The sequence below is a fragment of the Myotis davidii genome, unplaced genomic scaffold (genome assembly GCF_000327345.1).
Source record: "Myotis davidii unplaced genomic scaffold, ASM32734v1 scaffold478, whole genome shotgun sequence".
NCBI lineage: Eukaryota > Metazoa > Chordata > Mammalia > Chiroptera > Vespertilionidae > Myotis > Myotis davidii.
This window is the reverse complement of record NW_006289570.1, coordinates 4,130,290-4,145,826: the sequence shown is the minus strand read 5'-3', so window position 1 is coordinate 4,145,826 and position 15,537 is coordinate 4,130,290. Positions and strand designations below refer to the sequence as shown.

The 15,537-nt window shown below is 43.1% G+C and overlaps 1 protein-coding gene across 4 annotated transcripts in view; it reads right to left on the bottom strand.

Annotated features, from left to right (window-relative positions):
* The window catches only part of HORMAD2 (HORMA domain containing 2), a 54,389-nt gene extending 47,553 nt beyond the window's left edge, over window positions 1-6,836 (bottom strand). For 2 of the 4 annotated variants that reach the window (XM_006762067.2, XM_006762071.2), the window contains exons 1-2: window positions 6,277-6,835; window positions 2,327-2,411 (exon numbers count right to left, since the gene is read on the bottom strand). In XM_006762067.2, the coding sequence (XP_006762130.1) occupies window positions 2,327-2,377 (51 nt within the window). In that variant the 5' untranslated portion in view covers window positions 2,378-2,411; window positions 6,277-6,835. Of the gene's footprint in view, window positions 1-2,326; window positions 2,412-6,272 lie in introns of all 4 variants that reach the window. The other 2 variants (XM_006762069.2, XM_006762068.2) reach the window with 2 other exon arrangements.
* Window positions 6,837-15,537: the final 8,701 nt, after the last annotated feature.

Here is a 15,537-nt window from a genome sequence, read left to right as displayed (position 1 = left end):
AATACAAAAGTTCCATAATAAGATGAGAAACATAAATAAGAATGTGCTCATTCATCAATGAAAAGACAATCTGATTACTCTAGGTCAGTGGTTCTCAACCTCCCTAATGCCGTGACCCTTCAGTTCCTCATGTTGTGGTGACCCCCAACCATAAAATTATTTTCATTGCTACTTCATAACTGTGATTTTGCTACTGTTATGAATCGTCATGTAAATATCTGATATGCAGGATGTATTTTCAGGGGTCGCGACCCACAGGTTGAGAACCGCTGGTTTATATCAAAAGGTCAATTTGTTAATACTCAGTGAGAAAAATAACTGCCAAGTTGATTGCCATTCATATATATGGCTCAGCATCTTTGCCCCAGGAGGGAAGCACACTTAGAAACCAAAATGAGACAGGAGCCTGGTGAGTACATTAAATTCGAGCAAGAAAGATGACTGCCTTCTCTCTGCCGTAATTCTCCTTCAACTTCAATATTTCCTATTTCTGCTACAGCTTAATATTCCTGAAACAATGATTTTACTCACTCTCCTGATCAAACCCACTGACTTGCTATTGACTGCAGAATAAAGTATAAGATCCTTAGCCTTACGATCCATATTATTTTATCCTCAGAGTTCCTATTCAATTTTACTTACTATTTCTGTTCAACAGGATGACACTCCAATTCAGTAAGGATGGTTCTTTGTTATTCTCTGAAACACGCCGCGCTCATTTTTTTATTGAGGCAAGGCATGTGATAGGTTTCCCTCATGGAATTCTCTTTTCTCTCCTCTATTAAAATCATTTTTGCTGAAACCGGTTTGGCTCAGTGGATAGAGCGTCGGCCTGAGAACTGAAAGGTCCCAGGTTCGATTCCGGTCAAGGGCATGTACCTGGGTTGCGGGCACATCCCCAGTGGGGAGTGTGCAGGAGGCAGCTGGTCGATGTTTCTCTCTCATTGATGTTTCTAACTCTCTATCTCTCTCCTTTCCTCTCTGTAAAAACTCAATAAAATATATTTTTTAAAAAAGTCAAAAAAATAAAAATAAAATCATTTTCATCATTCAAGATTCACTTTAAGTCCCATCTCCTTCATGAGGAATATATAAACTATTCCAGTCTATATAAAAATCTTTAAATTCTTATAATTTGTGTTGCCTTACTCTTTCATATATGTAATGCATATATTACTTTGTATATTGACTTAACTCCTGCAAATCTTAATTTAACCAGATTATAAACTTCTAGAAGATGAAGAGTCTTTTTTTTTTTTAATCCTCACCCGAGGATCTGTTATTGATTTTTAAAGAGGAAGAGAGAGAAACATCGATGCAGCCTCCCATACTGGCCCCAATTGGGGATCAAACCTGCAACCTAGGTATATGCCCTGACCAGGAATCAAACCCACAATCTTTTGGTATACCGGATGATACTCCAACCAGCTGAGCCACCCGGTCAGGGTGAAGTTTTTTATTTATGTATTCATTTAGAGGGTAATACAGTATTACATATATATTATATTATCTTGGGCTCTCAATGGATACATAAATGGTTCATTATGAATGTCATGCGCTGTAGCCGGTTTGGCTCAGTGGGTAGAGCCTCGGCCTGCAGACTGAAAGGTCCCAGGTTCAGTTCCGGTCAAGGGCATGTACCTTGGTTGCAGGCACATCCTCAGTAGGAGGTGTGCAGGAGGCAGCTGATCGATGTTTCTCTCTCATCGATGTTTCTAGCTCTCTATCCCTCTCCCTTCCTCTCTGTAAAAAATCAATAAAATATATTTTTTTAAAAAAATGAATGTCATGGGACAAGATAAACTTGCCAAGATAAACCAGCAAGTTTGCCTAGCCCTGGCATGCTCCCCCACGCATCCCAGCATACAAGTTTTTCTCATTGTTCTCTCCCTCAGTTCTTATAACTACATCATGTTGTACATCAGAAGTTTCCTAATTGTTTCAGGAAGTGAATGTCTAACAAAGAACCATTCTCTTTAAACATCTTTTTTGTGTCTGATTTCTTTTACCCTAGAAAATCTAAATATATAAATATGAAACAACACCCAGTAAGTTATTTTGTAGGAGTCTATTCTAATTTTCCGAACATCCTCAGTCCATTAGGCAGTTAAAATGTAGACATGCTCTGCCATAAATTTTGTGCCAATTAACTGGTAAAACTGCTGTTAAAAAAAAAATGCCAAAGATTAAAGTCATCATTCTGAACTGACTAGTCATCAATTTTCATTTAATTCCATTTTTAAGTGAAATAGAGTTTATTAGTGAAGCAGTAAGATGGAGAATAGGCTACTGCAGAGACAGAGCAGCCTTAATTCTTACTAAATACCTTAGTTGTCTTGTGAACTCCGATGGAGTGAGAGAGCTGAGCAATGGCCATTATAGTAACGTATCAGGATTCTTTTAAGTCTAACCTGCAAAAAAAAAAAAAAAAAAGAAAGAAAAAAAGAAACCAATTAGAGACCTTGCCCAACATAATCCTTATTGTGAATATTCCAAAGAAATATTATATAATTAGCATTTGACTATATTGTTTGGAAAATTAGTTTAATAAACATTTTGATCTCCACAAACAATGTTTTTTAAATTTGGCATAAAGTCTCTGGATCAGTTTTTCCAACCACCCAATGAAAATATAAGTTGACTTATTTGTTCCCAAATAAATCTGGAGGAGAAAAATATTCTAAATCACCTAATGAGTCCTGGCTGGTTTGCCTAGTGGACAGAGCATCAGCCTGTGGACTGAGGGGTCCCAGGATTGGTTCCAGTCAAGGGCACATACTTCGGCTGCAGGCTCAATCCCCCGCCCTGGTCAGGGCCCATGTGGGAGGCAACCAATCCATGTGCCTCTTTCACATTGATGTTTCTCTCTCTCTGTCTCTCCTCCTCCCTTCCACTCTCTCTAGAAATCAGTGGGAAAATGTCCTCTGGTGAGGACTGACTCTCCCCCAAAAAACATATACACATCAATCATATATTTTTTCATCCTTGTTATTCCCTCAAAATGTAACAGTGCTTTGCATATAGCAGCACCTCAAAATAATTTCTTGAATTAGCTTCGTGTGTAATTGATTTACAAGGCCAATTCAAAATTTAATGTTTATACTTCACACCCATTAGGTTGGCTATTCAAAAAGAATGGAAAAAAAACAAGAATTGGTGAGGATGTGGAAAAATTAAAACAGCTACTGATGGGAATGCAAAATGGTGCAGCTGCTATGGAAACAGCATGGCAGTTCCTCAAAAAGTTAATCACCATATTACCCAGCAATTCTGCTTCTAAGTATATACCCAAAATAACTGAAAGCAGGGATACAAACAGAAACTTGCACACCATTGTTCATAGTAGTATTATTTACAATAGCCAAAAGATGGACTATCCATCAGCAGTTGAATTTTAAAAATGTGGTATATACAATGGAAAACTATTCAGCTTGAAAAAGGAATAAAATTCTGACACATACCTCAATATGGATAATATTATGCTAAGTGAAATAAGCCAGACACAAAAGGAAAAACACTGCATGATTCCACTTATATGAGGAAGGTAGTCAAATTCATAGAGACAGTATCATAGAGGTTACCAGAGGTTGGCGGGTAGGAAGAATGGAAAGTTTAATGGGTACAGACTTTCCGTTCAGGATGATGCCCATTTTCTAGAAATGGATAGTGGTGATGGTCATCTGACTCTGTGAACGAGCTTGGTGCCGCTGGATTGTACACTTGAGAGAATGGTTGAGGTTGTGAATTTTGTTGTGTACATTTTACCACAATAAAAACCATTGTTTAGAGCCTCCCGGGAGCACACCCACACCTTCCCCCACAGGCGAGCGTCTCCTAAATTCTAAAGGACCCAGGGGACTGGCAACCAGAGCAGCAATGGGCAGCAGCAGCCCATCCCAGGCTCACCCCCGGGACCCATCTCCAAGGCCCCCTTTCCTGTGACTTCTCAGTGAGCCAAAGCAGCCCCGCCAAGGCGCCCTCCTGTTGCTTCTTCCATCTTAAGCTGTTCCTTAGGAAAAAACAAAACCAGTTTTCTTTCCATTGCTTCACTACATTAAAAAAAAGAAGTAAAATTCCCCTTTTCAAAGGCTTTAATCTAAACTGTGGCTTCTTTTCAAGGTTTTAGCCAGTTCTGACCAAAATATTTGTAAAATAGTCCGTTAAAAGAAATTCCATTCTGGATCACCCTGTGATCTGTTTTTGTCTATAGATTAATGCAGGATTCTGGAAGATTTTGCAAATAGAAGACGGCAGAATTATCTGAGGCCACAAGGTGGTGACAGAGATAACAAACAGGTAATAATCCCTCTCAAATGACTTCTTCAGAGCAGCACTAGGGGACACTCTTTTACAATATTTTATATGAGACTGAAAACCACCTAACACTTCTTTGGTCCTTAAAGATTCCAAGGGATCCTGTGTCGACTTCAGAATGTAACTTTCATTTCCGAGTGTAACCTTCAAATCTGACTCAACATGGCAATTGTTTCCCTTAATGGCTGCAAGAAATAAAATAGGACCCAAGCCAGCTGGCTCAGTTGGTTGGTGCGTTGCCCCATACACCAAAAGATTGCGGGTTTGATCCCGTCAGGCATGTACCGGAGGCAACTGATCAGTGTTTCTCACCCTTCTCTCTCTCTCTCTCTCTCTCTCTCTCTCCCTCTCCCTCTCCCTCCCTCCCGTCTTTCCTCTCTCAACATAAATGGGCTCTACAACTGAAGGCACAAGAGACATTCTCTATAACTAATCCAGTCCCTTCCTTTTAAAGAAAAGGGTAAACAATTCAGTGGAGGAAGAGTAGTCTTTATAACCAACTAGAGGCGCAGTGCACGAAATCCATGCACTTGGGGGGGGGGCAGTCCCTCAGCCCAGCCTGCGTCCTCTCACAGTCTGGGAGCCCTCAGGGGATGTCCGACTGACGGCTTAGGCCTGCTCTCCGGGGAGAGAGGGCCTAGCTGGCAGTCAGACATCCTTAGCGCTGCCACAGAGGTGGAGGAGGCTCCCACCACCACCACTGCACTCACCAGCAGTGAGCCCGGCTTCTGGCTGAGCGGTGCTAGCAACACTGACCACCAGGGGGCAGCTCCGGCGTTAAGCATCTGCCCCCTAGTGGTCAGTGCGCATCATAGCCACCGGTTGTTCCGCCATTGGGTTGATTTGCATATTAGCCTTTTTTAATATAGGAGGATAGTGTTGGCACAGTAGGAAACCCGTAAGACTTGGGGGGCGGGGGTGGATTTAGGTGAGCAACTCAACCTACGTCTCACACCATAGACAAATATTAATTCAAAAGGAGTCGTGGATTTCAATTTAAGATACAAAACTATAAAGAGGAGGAAAGCAAAGCCCAACAAGGGCACTTGGTTTGCCAAAGGTCATCCAGGGACTCCAAGGTCTCACCGCATCTGTTTTCATAAACGATGACGCCCCCTTTTAGCAAATCCCATTTGGCCCCGATAATTCCCCTGCTCCAGGGAACTGGTCTCCCCTCTATTAGCTGGGTATTAGTTCATGCTCGCTTTTTTTTTTTTTAATATCTTCTTCACGCTGCTTTAATCATTCATTCAACATTTTATTACTGGGCGACTACAATGCGCTAAGCTTCCCCTAGGATTACAAAAAATGCAAAAGACTGTTCACACATCTCGAAAGATTTATGGCTCCTTGGGGGAGAAATGAGATGCTCGCCCTAATTAGATTAAGCGCTCTTTTAAGAGCAAAAACCATACTTCTTTTTTTCTTTCTTTTTTTTTCCGTTTTGACCAGCCAAGTACATGATGTACCGCACGCCCCCGTCCAATGCTCTGGCAAAACTTGAACACGTCCTGGCGATTGGCTAACCCTGCGTTTCCAAGACACTCTCCCCGCTGTAGTGTTTGGGGAGCTAAAGTCCACGGAGATTAAACGGCAAATCCCGGGTATAAAGTGAAAGGACGGTTCAGGTCACGGGTTGGCGGGGACCCATCCCCACCCTCTGGGTCTGCGCTGAGCATCGATCCTGGCGGGAAAGCCGCCATGGCGGCGGGGGAAACACCGGAGCTCGCGGAGCGCAATCCCGAACGTTCCACGCCCGACTCCCGGCAACGCGCAGAGTCCTGGTCGCCTCCGCCACCTTCCCCTCCGAGACGGATTCCTCCTCATCTCAACTGAAACGCTGCCTAAGATGGTGGGGGTGCGGGTGTCCCCGGGGAACGGTCTCCACCTCCTCGCCCCCCCCCAGGGGAAACGTGACCGTCGCCATCGCCCACCGTGGAGGGAGGGGGCCGTGTTACCTACAAGCTCCCCCCAGGCCTTCTCCTCGGCCCCGACGTTCCTCCTCACAGTATGTGGCACCCCGCGACAGACTTTCAAATCGGGGATCGAAACTCGCCAGCGAAAAGAAAAGGAAAAGTTCACAGAGACTAGAAACGGACAGTCCTCCAGGGCCCTTTCCCTTCGCGGCCCTCGCCCGTCCACCTCTCCCCGCCGACGGCGCCACAACGGCCTTTTCCGGTTCAAACCCGCCTCTCGAGCTCATGAATAATCAACCAGGCCTTCTCGGGCGGGGCGAAACACCTCATGAATAATTCATCACCTCTCCAAGCGGACTCCGGGGTCCAGCCTTTTCCCTGCTTCATGAATATGCAAATAAGGGCCGAGCGGCGTCCAATGGGCCCCTGGCAGGCCCGGCCCCCTCCACGCCAGGCCCCCTTAACACCGGCCCGTGTTCCCGGCCGGACACCTGTGCACCGTTTACCAGCCCTCACGCCGGCGGCGCGGCGTCTCTAGTTTGGCGTTTCCAGCCCTTCCGACGCCTGGCCCGACGGGAAACCGGGGGTGCGGGGCTACCCAGGACCCAACGGTGCCTTCGACTTGGGTAACCGGTACCTCGAGGACAGCCTGCCGCGGGGCTTCCTGGGGAGACTCCTCCCTCCCCCACCCCCACAGGTGAGGCGACAGCGGGGAGGCCCTTGCGGGGCCGGGACGGGTCTGGGTTAGAGGCCGAGGGACCTGCCTTGGCCCCGGGCCACGGGGTCCCAGAGAGACCGTGAGGCCAGCGCCGGGCGGGTGGGGGAGGGGAAGCTGGAGCCTGGGGGGGCCGAGGCCGCGGGGCGGAGGAGAAGGGGGCCGGGGCCCGGGCCCGCGCGGAAGAGGGTTTAGAAGTCCGGACGGCGGGAGTTTCAACCCTCGCTGGCACCTCCACTTCTTTCCTATGCATAGACTCAACATTGCAGTGTTTTTGACATTGATTTGTAATTATGCAAACAGAACTGCACACGTGCTCCCTTCCTTTCCCCCTAACCCGGTCCCTTCGGCAGGGGTGCCCCCGGAGCAGCCCCGCTGCAGAGCCCTTTCCGGGTGGTGTGTGGAGGTGCCCCTGCCCCGTGGGCTTTCTCAGCTGCGTGCAGGCCCCGAACCTCTGCCACGGGATTGCCTAAGGGAGTGGACGAAGCCGTGGGCCGCGTGAAGTCTGTTTTTCACTTTGTTTCTGAAAGTAAAAGCGGGGGGCGGGGGGATTCAAGTTGGCAAAAACACGAGTTTATACAACAATGACTAACACCCAAAGCTGGGATGTAATGTTCCTTTACAGCAGGGTTTTCCAACCTCGGCAGTAAGACCCTTCCACCCCTTCCCAAATCGTGGCCACCCAAACGTCTCCAGATATTGTCACACGTGGTGGGGAGGATCGCCCTTAGTTAAGAACTGCTACTACAATCCTATATTTTCCAGAATTAACTGCTCTCCAAGCTCCAGCCACACAAATGGTCTCTCTCTCTCTCTCTGCTCCAGCCCTTTCCAACCCCTGCTTTTACGGGCTTCCTTCTGGCTAAATCGCTAGCCCTTCGTGCTGGCGGCTGGCTTCTCATCTGCCTGTAGGTCTCAGCTCAGTTGACTACCAGGGTCTCCAAAGAGCTTCCCCCTCTGGCCTATGCTAACCCCTAAATACAGTTATTCCCTCTCATTATTATTTCCTTCATATCACAACCTGGGTTTTATTCTTTATTTATTTGTTAGCCTGTGTTGTTGGGGTTTTTTGTTTGTTTTCTTGTGTGTGTGTGTTTTCTTCTCCACCTCCTAGGACAGTGATGGCGAACCTTTTGAGCTCGGCGTGCCAGCATTTTGAAAAACCCTAACTTAACGCTGGTGCCGTGTCACATATAGAAATTTTTTTATATTGGCAACCATAGTAAAACAAAGATTTATATTTTTGATATTTATTTCATATAGTTAAATGCCATTTAATAAAGAAAAATCAACCAAAAAATGAGCACGCGTGTCATAGGTTCGCCATCACTGTCCTAGTATATATATATATATATATATAAGCAGGCTTCATTTAGAGGCCTGATCGGTCAGGGTCACCCGGGATCCCCAGTGCCTGGCACACTCCATGAGGTTGGCTGGATTGAAACAGTAAATTACCTTCTCTTCCTCCTGAGAGCGGTGGAGTTTCTCCTACTCCAGTGGTTCTCAACCTTGGCTGCACATTAGAATCACCTGGGAATCTTTATAAAATCCTGATTTCTGGGCCTCATCCTCCGGAAATTCTGTTTCTTTGTTATGGGGTGAGGCCACAACATTAGTAACAAAGAAACAGAATTTCCAGAGGATGAGGCCCAGAAATCAGGATTTAAAAAAAAAATTCCCAGGTGATTCTAATGTGCAGCCAAGGTTGAGAACCGCTGTCCTACCCCTCTCTGTCCTCAGTGCCTGCTGGTTTCCTTGGACGGATGAGCACCTGTGTTAGGAGCTGTGGGGAGCGCCTTCACTTTCCCCGCTGATTTAGGAACTCCTTGAGGAGACTGCCCTCTGTTATGTTCATTGAAGGTATTCAAATAGGTGAATGAACTCGCCTAACCCATGACTTAAGGAATAAATATTAGGCCATTAAAAATGGACAGTGCTACAGGGGGCTTTAGAAATCATCAGAGTCTAGTCCCTTACTTTACAGGTGAGAGTGTAAGTAATTTGCTCAAGGTCCCTAAGCTGGTTAAGAGGCACCAAGTCACAAGTACAACCCGTGGTCTCACACCTCTCATTCAAGGCTCTTTATCTCCAGCCAGTCTAATTTCTAATTGCTTCTCTGCGAACCTGATTTATCACTCAAACACAAAAGTCCCGAGCCAAAGGCTTGCTTCCTGTCTCCTAAAAGCTTTTGAGCTCATATTCTTCCTCCTTTTTTTAATCCTGTTCATTGATTTTTAGAGAGAAACATCAATGTGAGACAGAAACATCAGCTGGTTGCCTCCTGTGTGACCTGGGCCAGGGATCGAACCCAAAACCTAGCATGTTCCCTCACTGGGAATGGATCTCGCGACCTTTCAGTGTACAGACAACGCTCCAACCAACCGAGCCACACCGGCCAGGGCTGTACTTTCATCTTTGATTCAATACAGACCTAGGGATAATGGCTAATGAACTCAAAAGTGCTATATGAAATTCAGACAATTTCCCAGCTGCTTTGGTACCTTTCAGTGATAAGAGATTGGGAATTTTCCCTGTCAAAGCAAAGTTTCTTATTTGTTTTGGAAAGAAAAAAATGTACATTGTGGTAGAAATTGATCATTGTTTAGAAATTTCCAAATAACCAGTTGTTAAAGTTTTGCCAAACCCGGTAAAACGTGAAACAGATGAAAACAGATTCCTTTTTGGATGACTTTCATTGCCTAAAGTGAACCTTTCTCTCTTTAGACGTGTTTCCTTCTACTCTGTACCTGGAACAGTTGTCGCTCCTCATTAATCCATCTCTGGTTAGACCTTTGTTTTGAGAATTAAAGACGTTTTTCCTTCTCAGTTAAAGAAATTCAGGTTCCTTCTTTCCTCCTCCTGATCATTTTAAATAGGCAGCACATTGTCAGTACAGTCTCGTGGAATAATGCTGTCCGCTTGCAGAATCTTGGAGTTTCTCTGGGGCATCTGACAGCACACTGTGTTTGTCATGGGAATTAGAGATGCCATTTGTCTGATTGATTGAAATTCTCCCCATCAGCTGCACTGTAACCTTGGAAATCTTCTCCAAAAGATGGTTTACTTGAGGGTTATCAAAATAGACATATTGAAGATAAATGTATTCCCAGGAGGACATGTCTAGATGCATCTCTCTCTCCAATGTATGCAGTGATACCAAATACAGAGAAAGGAGATTAGGGTGGAGGGAGCAGCTAAGTAGAAAGCGTGGTTGCTTTATCCTGTTTGCATTCAGCTTTTATTAGAACTCTTAAAATCATCGTCACTTCCAATCATCATAAAGCTGACACCACCGTATTTATTCATTCATCGAGCATTTATTCTGCTTGGCACGGTGAGGACCAGAGAGATAATGATCGGTCCCCGAGCTGTGGAAGTTCACAGTTTAATAAGAGAGGGAAACATTGTAAACACATTACTCACATAGAAAGTAGTTTGCAAATATTAATGGCGATATAAATTGTATGATAGAGTGGAGAGAGGAAGCTATGCATTCTGATTAGGGAATCAGGACAGCTTCACGAAGGAGCTGGCATTTTAAGAGGACAGCATATGCATACAATTTCCTTTGCTCATTCTTGGGCAGTGGTTAGACTACCTAAAACGAATGACATTTGCCCGCCACTTTAAAACTAGGAAAGAAAAGGTGTAAGATCCTTTTTACCTCTGGAAGCAACATGCTTCTGAAAGCTACGTGTTGCCTTTGCAATTCCAAGTGCCTCAGTCATGGTTAATAGGAGATCTAAAAAGAGAGAACCCCCTTTCATCTTTGACTTCTTCCTCACTAAGGTTAAGTCAAATGTGGCTCTCTTATGCCAGCTGTATTATTTCAAACCTCCTTATATCTGCATTAGGGTATTTTATCCTGATCTCCATGGGGCATGCAGTAGCCAGGTGTCTTTTTTTAGGGGGGGTGTCAGTAATGTTTATAAATGTATTTATGAGTGTGACTCTGGAGTCCTAAAATTTTCAGTACTACTGAGAAGGAAAGAGAGGCAAAATGATTTAGATAACTAAGTGTTGAATCAAGCCTCTGTGTGTAAACTGCTATACTGCCTAACTTATTTAGGGTATTTTTTTTAGAGAAAGGAAAAGATAAAGGAATGCCAGCTTGGCTTTAGCTTCTGAATTTGATCCATTCTTTGGCAGCCAAAGAGAAGTCCATCAATATGATATAAGCCCTGACTGTAAGGTCTAAATCTGAGCTCCTACTGTTCCTGCCTGCTCACTGTCAACCTACAAAATATAACTCCATGCGTAGGTGGCAATTTATTACGGACCTCATGCCCACTCAGGAGTTGCATATCAATGTTTGCATCCTTCAGATTGCTCTTTATGACTGGCAGAAGAATCTCCATGTGGGTTGTGTGTTTCTGGGAAAGCCTAGGGTTTAATGAGTTGGAACAAGAAATGACAGCGGATATAAGTGACAGGCCTGCATGAGTGCCCCGACTAAGAAATGATGTCAAGGACATGATTTCGTTCTCAAACATTATAGCAATGCTCTATTTGACTACTTGGTTCTCTCTTTTTGCTGATTATGAGGTTTTGGTGACATATAAACTGATGTTATTTCTCTTAATGTTTATCATTTAATAGAAAAGGTTTCAGATGAAATAGATTTTAAACTGACTTTTTTTCATGATTGCTACTTGGTACATCTGCACAGAAATCTGAGATGATTGCTCAAAAATTACTCCACTACTAACAGCCCATATTTTGAGGCCTTGTACTTTATACACATTTGATACTTGGAAAATGTCAGTTACCAAAAAATGGTTTAGAACTTGTACTGCAGTCACAAGAGGGGTTTTGTTTCATCCTTAGTTTATAGTATAAACAGAGGTGGGAATGTCTGGCCTGTGGGCCATACAAGGCCCGTGAAATCATTTGGTCTGGTCCTACCAACGCATTACGGGTGAATTAATTAAATGTTCGATCAAATATAGCAGGCTAATTTTTAACTTAATAATTTTGTATGGCCCATGAATGATGTTATAAATTTCCAAATGGCCCTTGGCAGAAAAAAGGTTCCCCACCCCTGGTTAATACTAACTTAATGATAAATGTGTGAGTACTAATGACCTCTGATGGGAAGGTCCCCAATTTAAGATTCAGAGTACTAATGATCTTCACATGATTTGAATTAAATAGGCTGCCTTTTTCTTCTCATTAACCAAACAAACAAAAACCACTTTCTTCCTAGATAGATAAAGGTTAAACAACTGGAAAGTAAGAAATCACAGGAAAATTACCTACATAGCTTTAAGAATAGAAGGGAGAAAGAACTGCATGAGGTTTATTATAATTTGCACCTAAAAGAACTATCGCAGAAAGCCAGGCTTCTATGAAAGCCACATTCTCAATGTGCCAGGGCCTCTCTTAACCTGAGCCACAGTGCACAGAACTGAAAGAAGTATTAGAGTAGTGGTTCTCAACCTTGGCTGCACATTAGAATCACCTGGGAATCTTTTTAAAATCCTGATTTCTGGGCTGCATCCTCTGGAAATTCTGTTTCTTTGTTACTAATGTTGTGGCCCCACCCCATAACAAAGAAACAGAATTTCCGGAGGATGAGGCCCAGAAATCAGGATTTTAAAAAAGATCCCCAGGTGATTCTAATGTGCAGCCAAGGTTGAGAACCACTGTATGATGTAAGAGGCAATGAGAGAATCCGAAGTGTGACTTTATCAATAACCTGCCTAGACTTAGGACATGTTTAATCAACACAGTTGAGTAAATGCACATATGTTATTGGAAGAATCCAAATAGTTTCAAAGCGATTAACTGGGATATATTCACATTATGCACAGTGGAGTTGATTTTTGAAAAAATGCACTCCAATTTCCTTTTTCTGTTGGTCATATTATTTTTCCATTTATCATTATTTGAAACCATTATTCTCATATTTTTCTTTCATCTTTAGTCCTTGGTTTCCTTTACTTATTTGAACATATTGAGCTTAAAGTTTTTGTCTAGTAATTTCTCTTGACTGTGAGTGTGTATGTGTGTGTGATACTTGTTTCTTTGCATATCTTGTAATTTTTATTGAAAACTTGACATTTAAAATATAGTGTGGTGATTCTGGAAATCAGATCCCCTGCCTTTTCAGAGCTTGTTGTTGCTATTTATTTGCTTAGTGACTTTCCTGAACAAATTTTATAAAATCTGTATATTTGGCACAGCCGGTTTGGCTCAGTGGTTGAGCATCTATTCCTGGTCAGGGCACATGCCAGGGTTGCAGGCTCAATCCCCAGTAGGATGTTTCTCTCTCATCATTGATGTTTCTAGCTCTCTCTCCCTCTCCCTTTCTCAATAAACATTTTAAAAAATCTGTATTGTGTTCTTTTAAATATATTTTTTATTGATTTCAGAGAGGAAGGGAGAGAGAGAAACATCAACGATGAGAGAGAATCATTGCTCAGCTGCCTCCTGCACGCCCCCTACTGGGGATGGAACCGGAAATCTGGGCATATGCCCTTGACTAGAATTGAACCTGGGACCCTTCAGTCCACAGGCCAATGCTCTACCCACTAAGCAAAACTGGCTAGGGCCTGTATTATTTGTTATGGGTGGCTATAGAAGTCTGCTTGAAAACCATTCTCTTTTTAATTTTTTTGGAATTGATTTTAAACAGAGGAAGGGAGAGGGAGGTAAAAGAGAGATTTGTTTTTTACCCATTCCTGTGACCTGACAGGGATTGAACCTGTAACCTTTGGTGTATTGGGATGTGTTCCAACTAATTGAGCCCCCAGCTAGGGTGAACCCATTCTCTTTTATTCTTCCTTTTCCCTTTGTCCCACATGCAATCATTTGCTGAGATTTAGTAGTTTTACTTACATAACTTTTCTGGCATTATTTCCTCCTCTCATTCTCATGCCACCACTCTATCTCAGGTCCTGGTTACTTCTTACCTTGATTACTGTAGAAACATCCCAACTGAGCAGTCCCCTTTCTGATTTAAACTGTACTGTTTTTTCTTTCTAAATATGGTTTAATTGTTGTCTTCACGCTAACCAGTAATATTCCCCCCCTCCCCCAAATGCAAGGATGATTACATTGGAGGAAAGACACCCATATTGGTAAACGGAAGAATCTTGTAGCCAAGAGTAACTGCAGATATAGTGTAAGAAGTGACTGATAGCATAAAGTTCTAGGAAAGAGTTGGACTAGAAACACCTGTGTTGGAAACAAATCTTATACTATTTTTACTAGACTTGATCATCCTTGGAATCATTTACCAGATTCTTAGCCTTTCTTGTTTTTGTCTCAAGATATTTCTCAATTTCCCTTGAGATTTCTTCTTTGACGCATTGATTGTTCAAGTGTGTTGTTTAATTTCCACGTATTTGTGAACTTTCCAGTTTTCCTTTTGCTATGGCTTTCTAGTTTTATCCATGTGATCAGAAAATGTACTTGGTATGATTTCAACTTCTTACATTTCTTAAGACTTGTTTTGTAATCTGTCCTGGAGAATGTTCCATATGCTTTTGAGATGGTCTGTTCTGCGCGGTTTGGTGGAGTGTTCTGTATGTCTGAGAGGTCTGAGGACAGCTGAAGCCGCCTCTTCCTCCTGGACTTTGTCCTATATGGCTTTCCTTTGTTGACTCCCATCTGTATCCTTTCATTGTAATAATCCACAACCATGAGTGTAACAGTTTTTCCACATCTTACACGAGTGCTTCTGCTGAATTATTGGCACTGAAGGTGGTCTTGGGGATCATTCATGTTGAGCTAGCTACATGCCCACAGTTTTAATTAGGCCACATGTCCCTCAGGACCAAGCATAAGTTCATTTCCACAAGCATTTAATGAATGCCTTTTATTTGCTAAGTCATAGGAAAGCAGAAAAACTCAGAAGTCATGCCTTGGGCTACACCTTGGCATAGGTCTCTTCCTCTTCATCCTTCTAAATCTAAGTGGTAGAAATCATGGATATAGGAGATAATATTTTCATTCTTGTTTCCAATTTACTTCACCCAACACATCATTCTACATCTTATCCTCTCTCCATTCTAAGTCACTGGCAACCGCTGATCTTTTTTTCATCCCTATAATTGTGCCCTTTCCGGATGTCATGTAAGTGAAATGTTATGCATTCTTTTGTTCCTGCCTTTTTTTTTTAACATATCAGAGTGCTTTTGCAATTCATCCATGTTGATTCATGTAGTTTGTTCCTTTTTATTGCCCAGTAATATTTCATTGTATGGATGTACTATGATTTATCCATTCACCAATCATTGGACATTGGGTGGTGGTGGTTTGTTAGTTTCTCATTGGACATTTCGGTTGTTTCCAGTTTGGGGCTGTTATGAATTAAGTGCTATGAATATTCAGATTCAGGTGTTTGTGTGAACATGTGTTTGTTTCTTTTGGGTAAACAGATCCTAAAAGCAGATCCTGTGTCACATCGGTAAGAATGTTTTTAAGAAATTGCCTAGATTTTTCCAAATGGCTTTGCCATTTTTTATTTGCACCAGCAAGTATGAGTGTCCAGTTGTTACGCATCCTCATCACTACTTAGTAGTGCCAGTCTTTTCTCGTTTTAGCCATTTACAGGGTATCTGCAGTAACTCGTTTTCGTTTGTA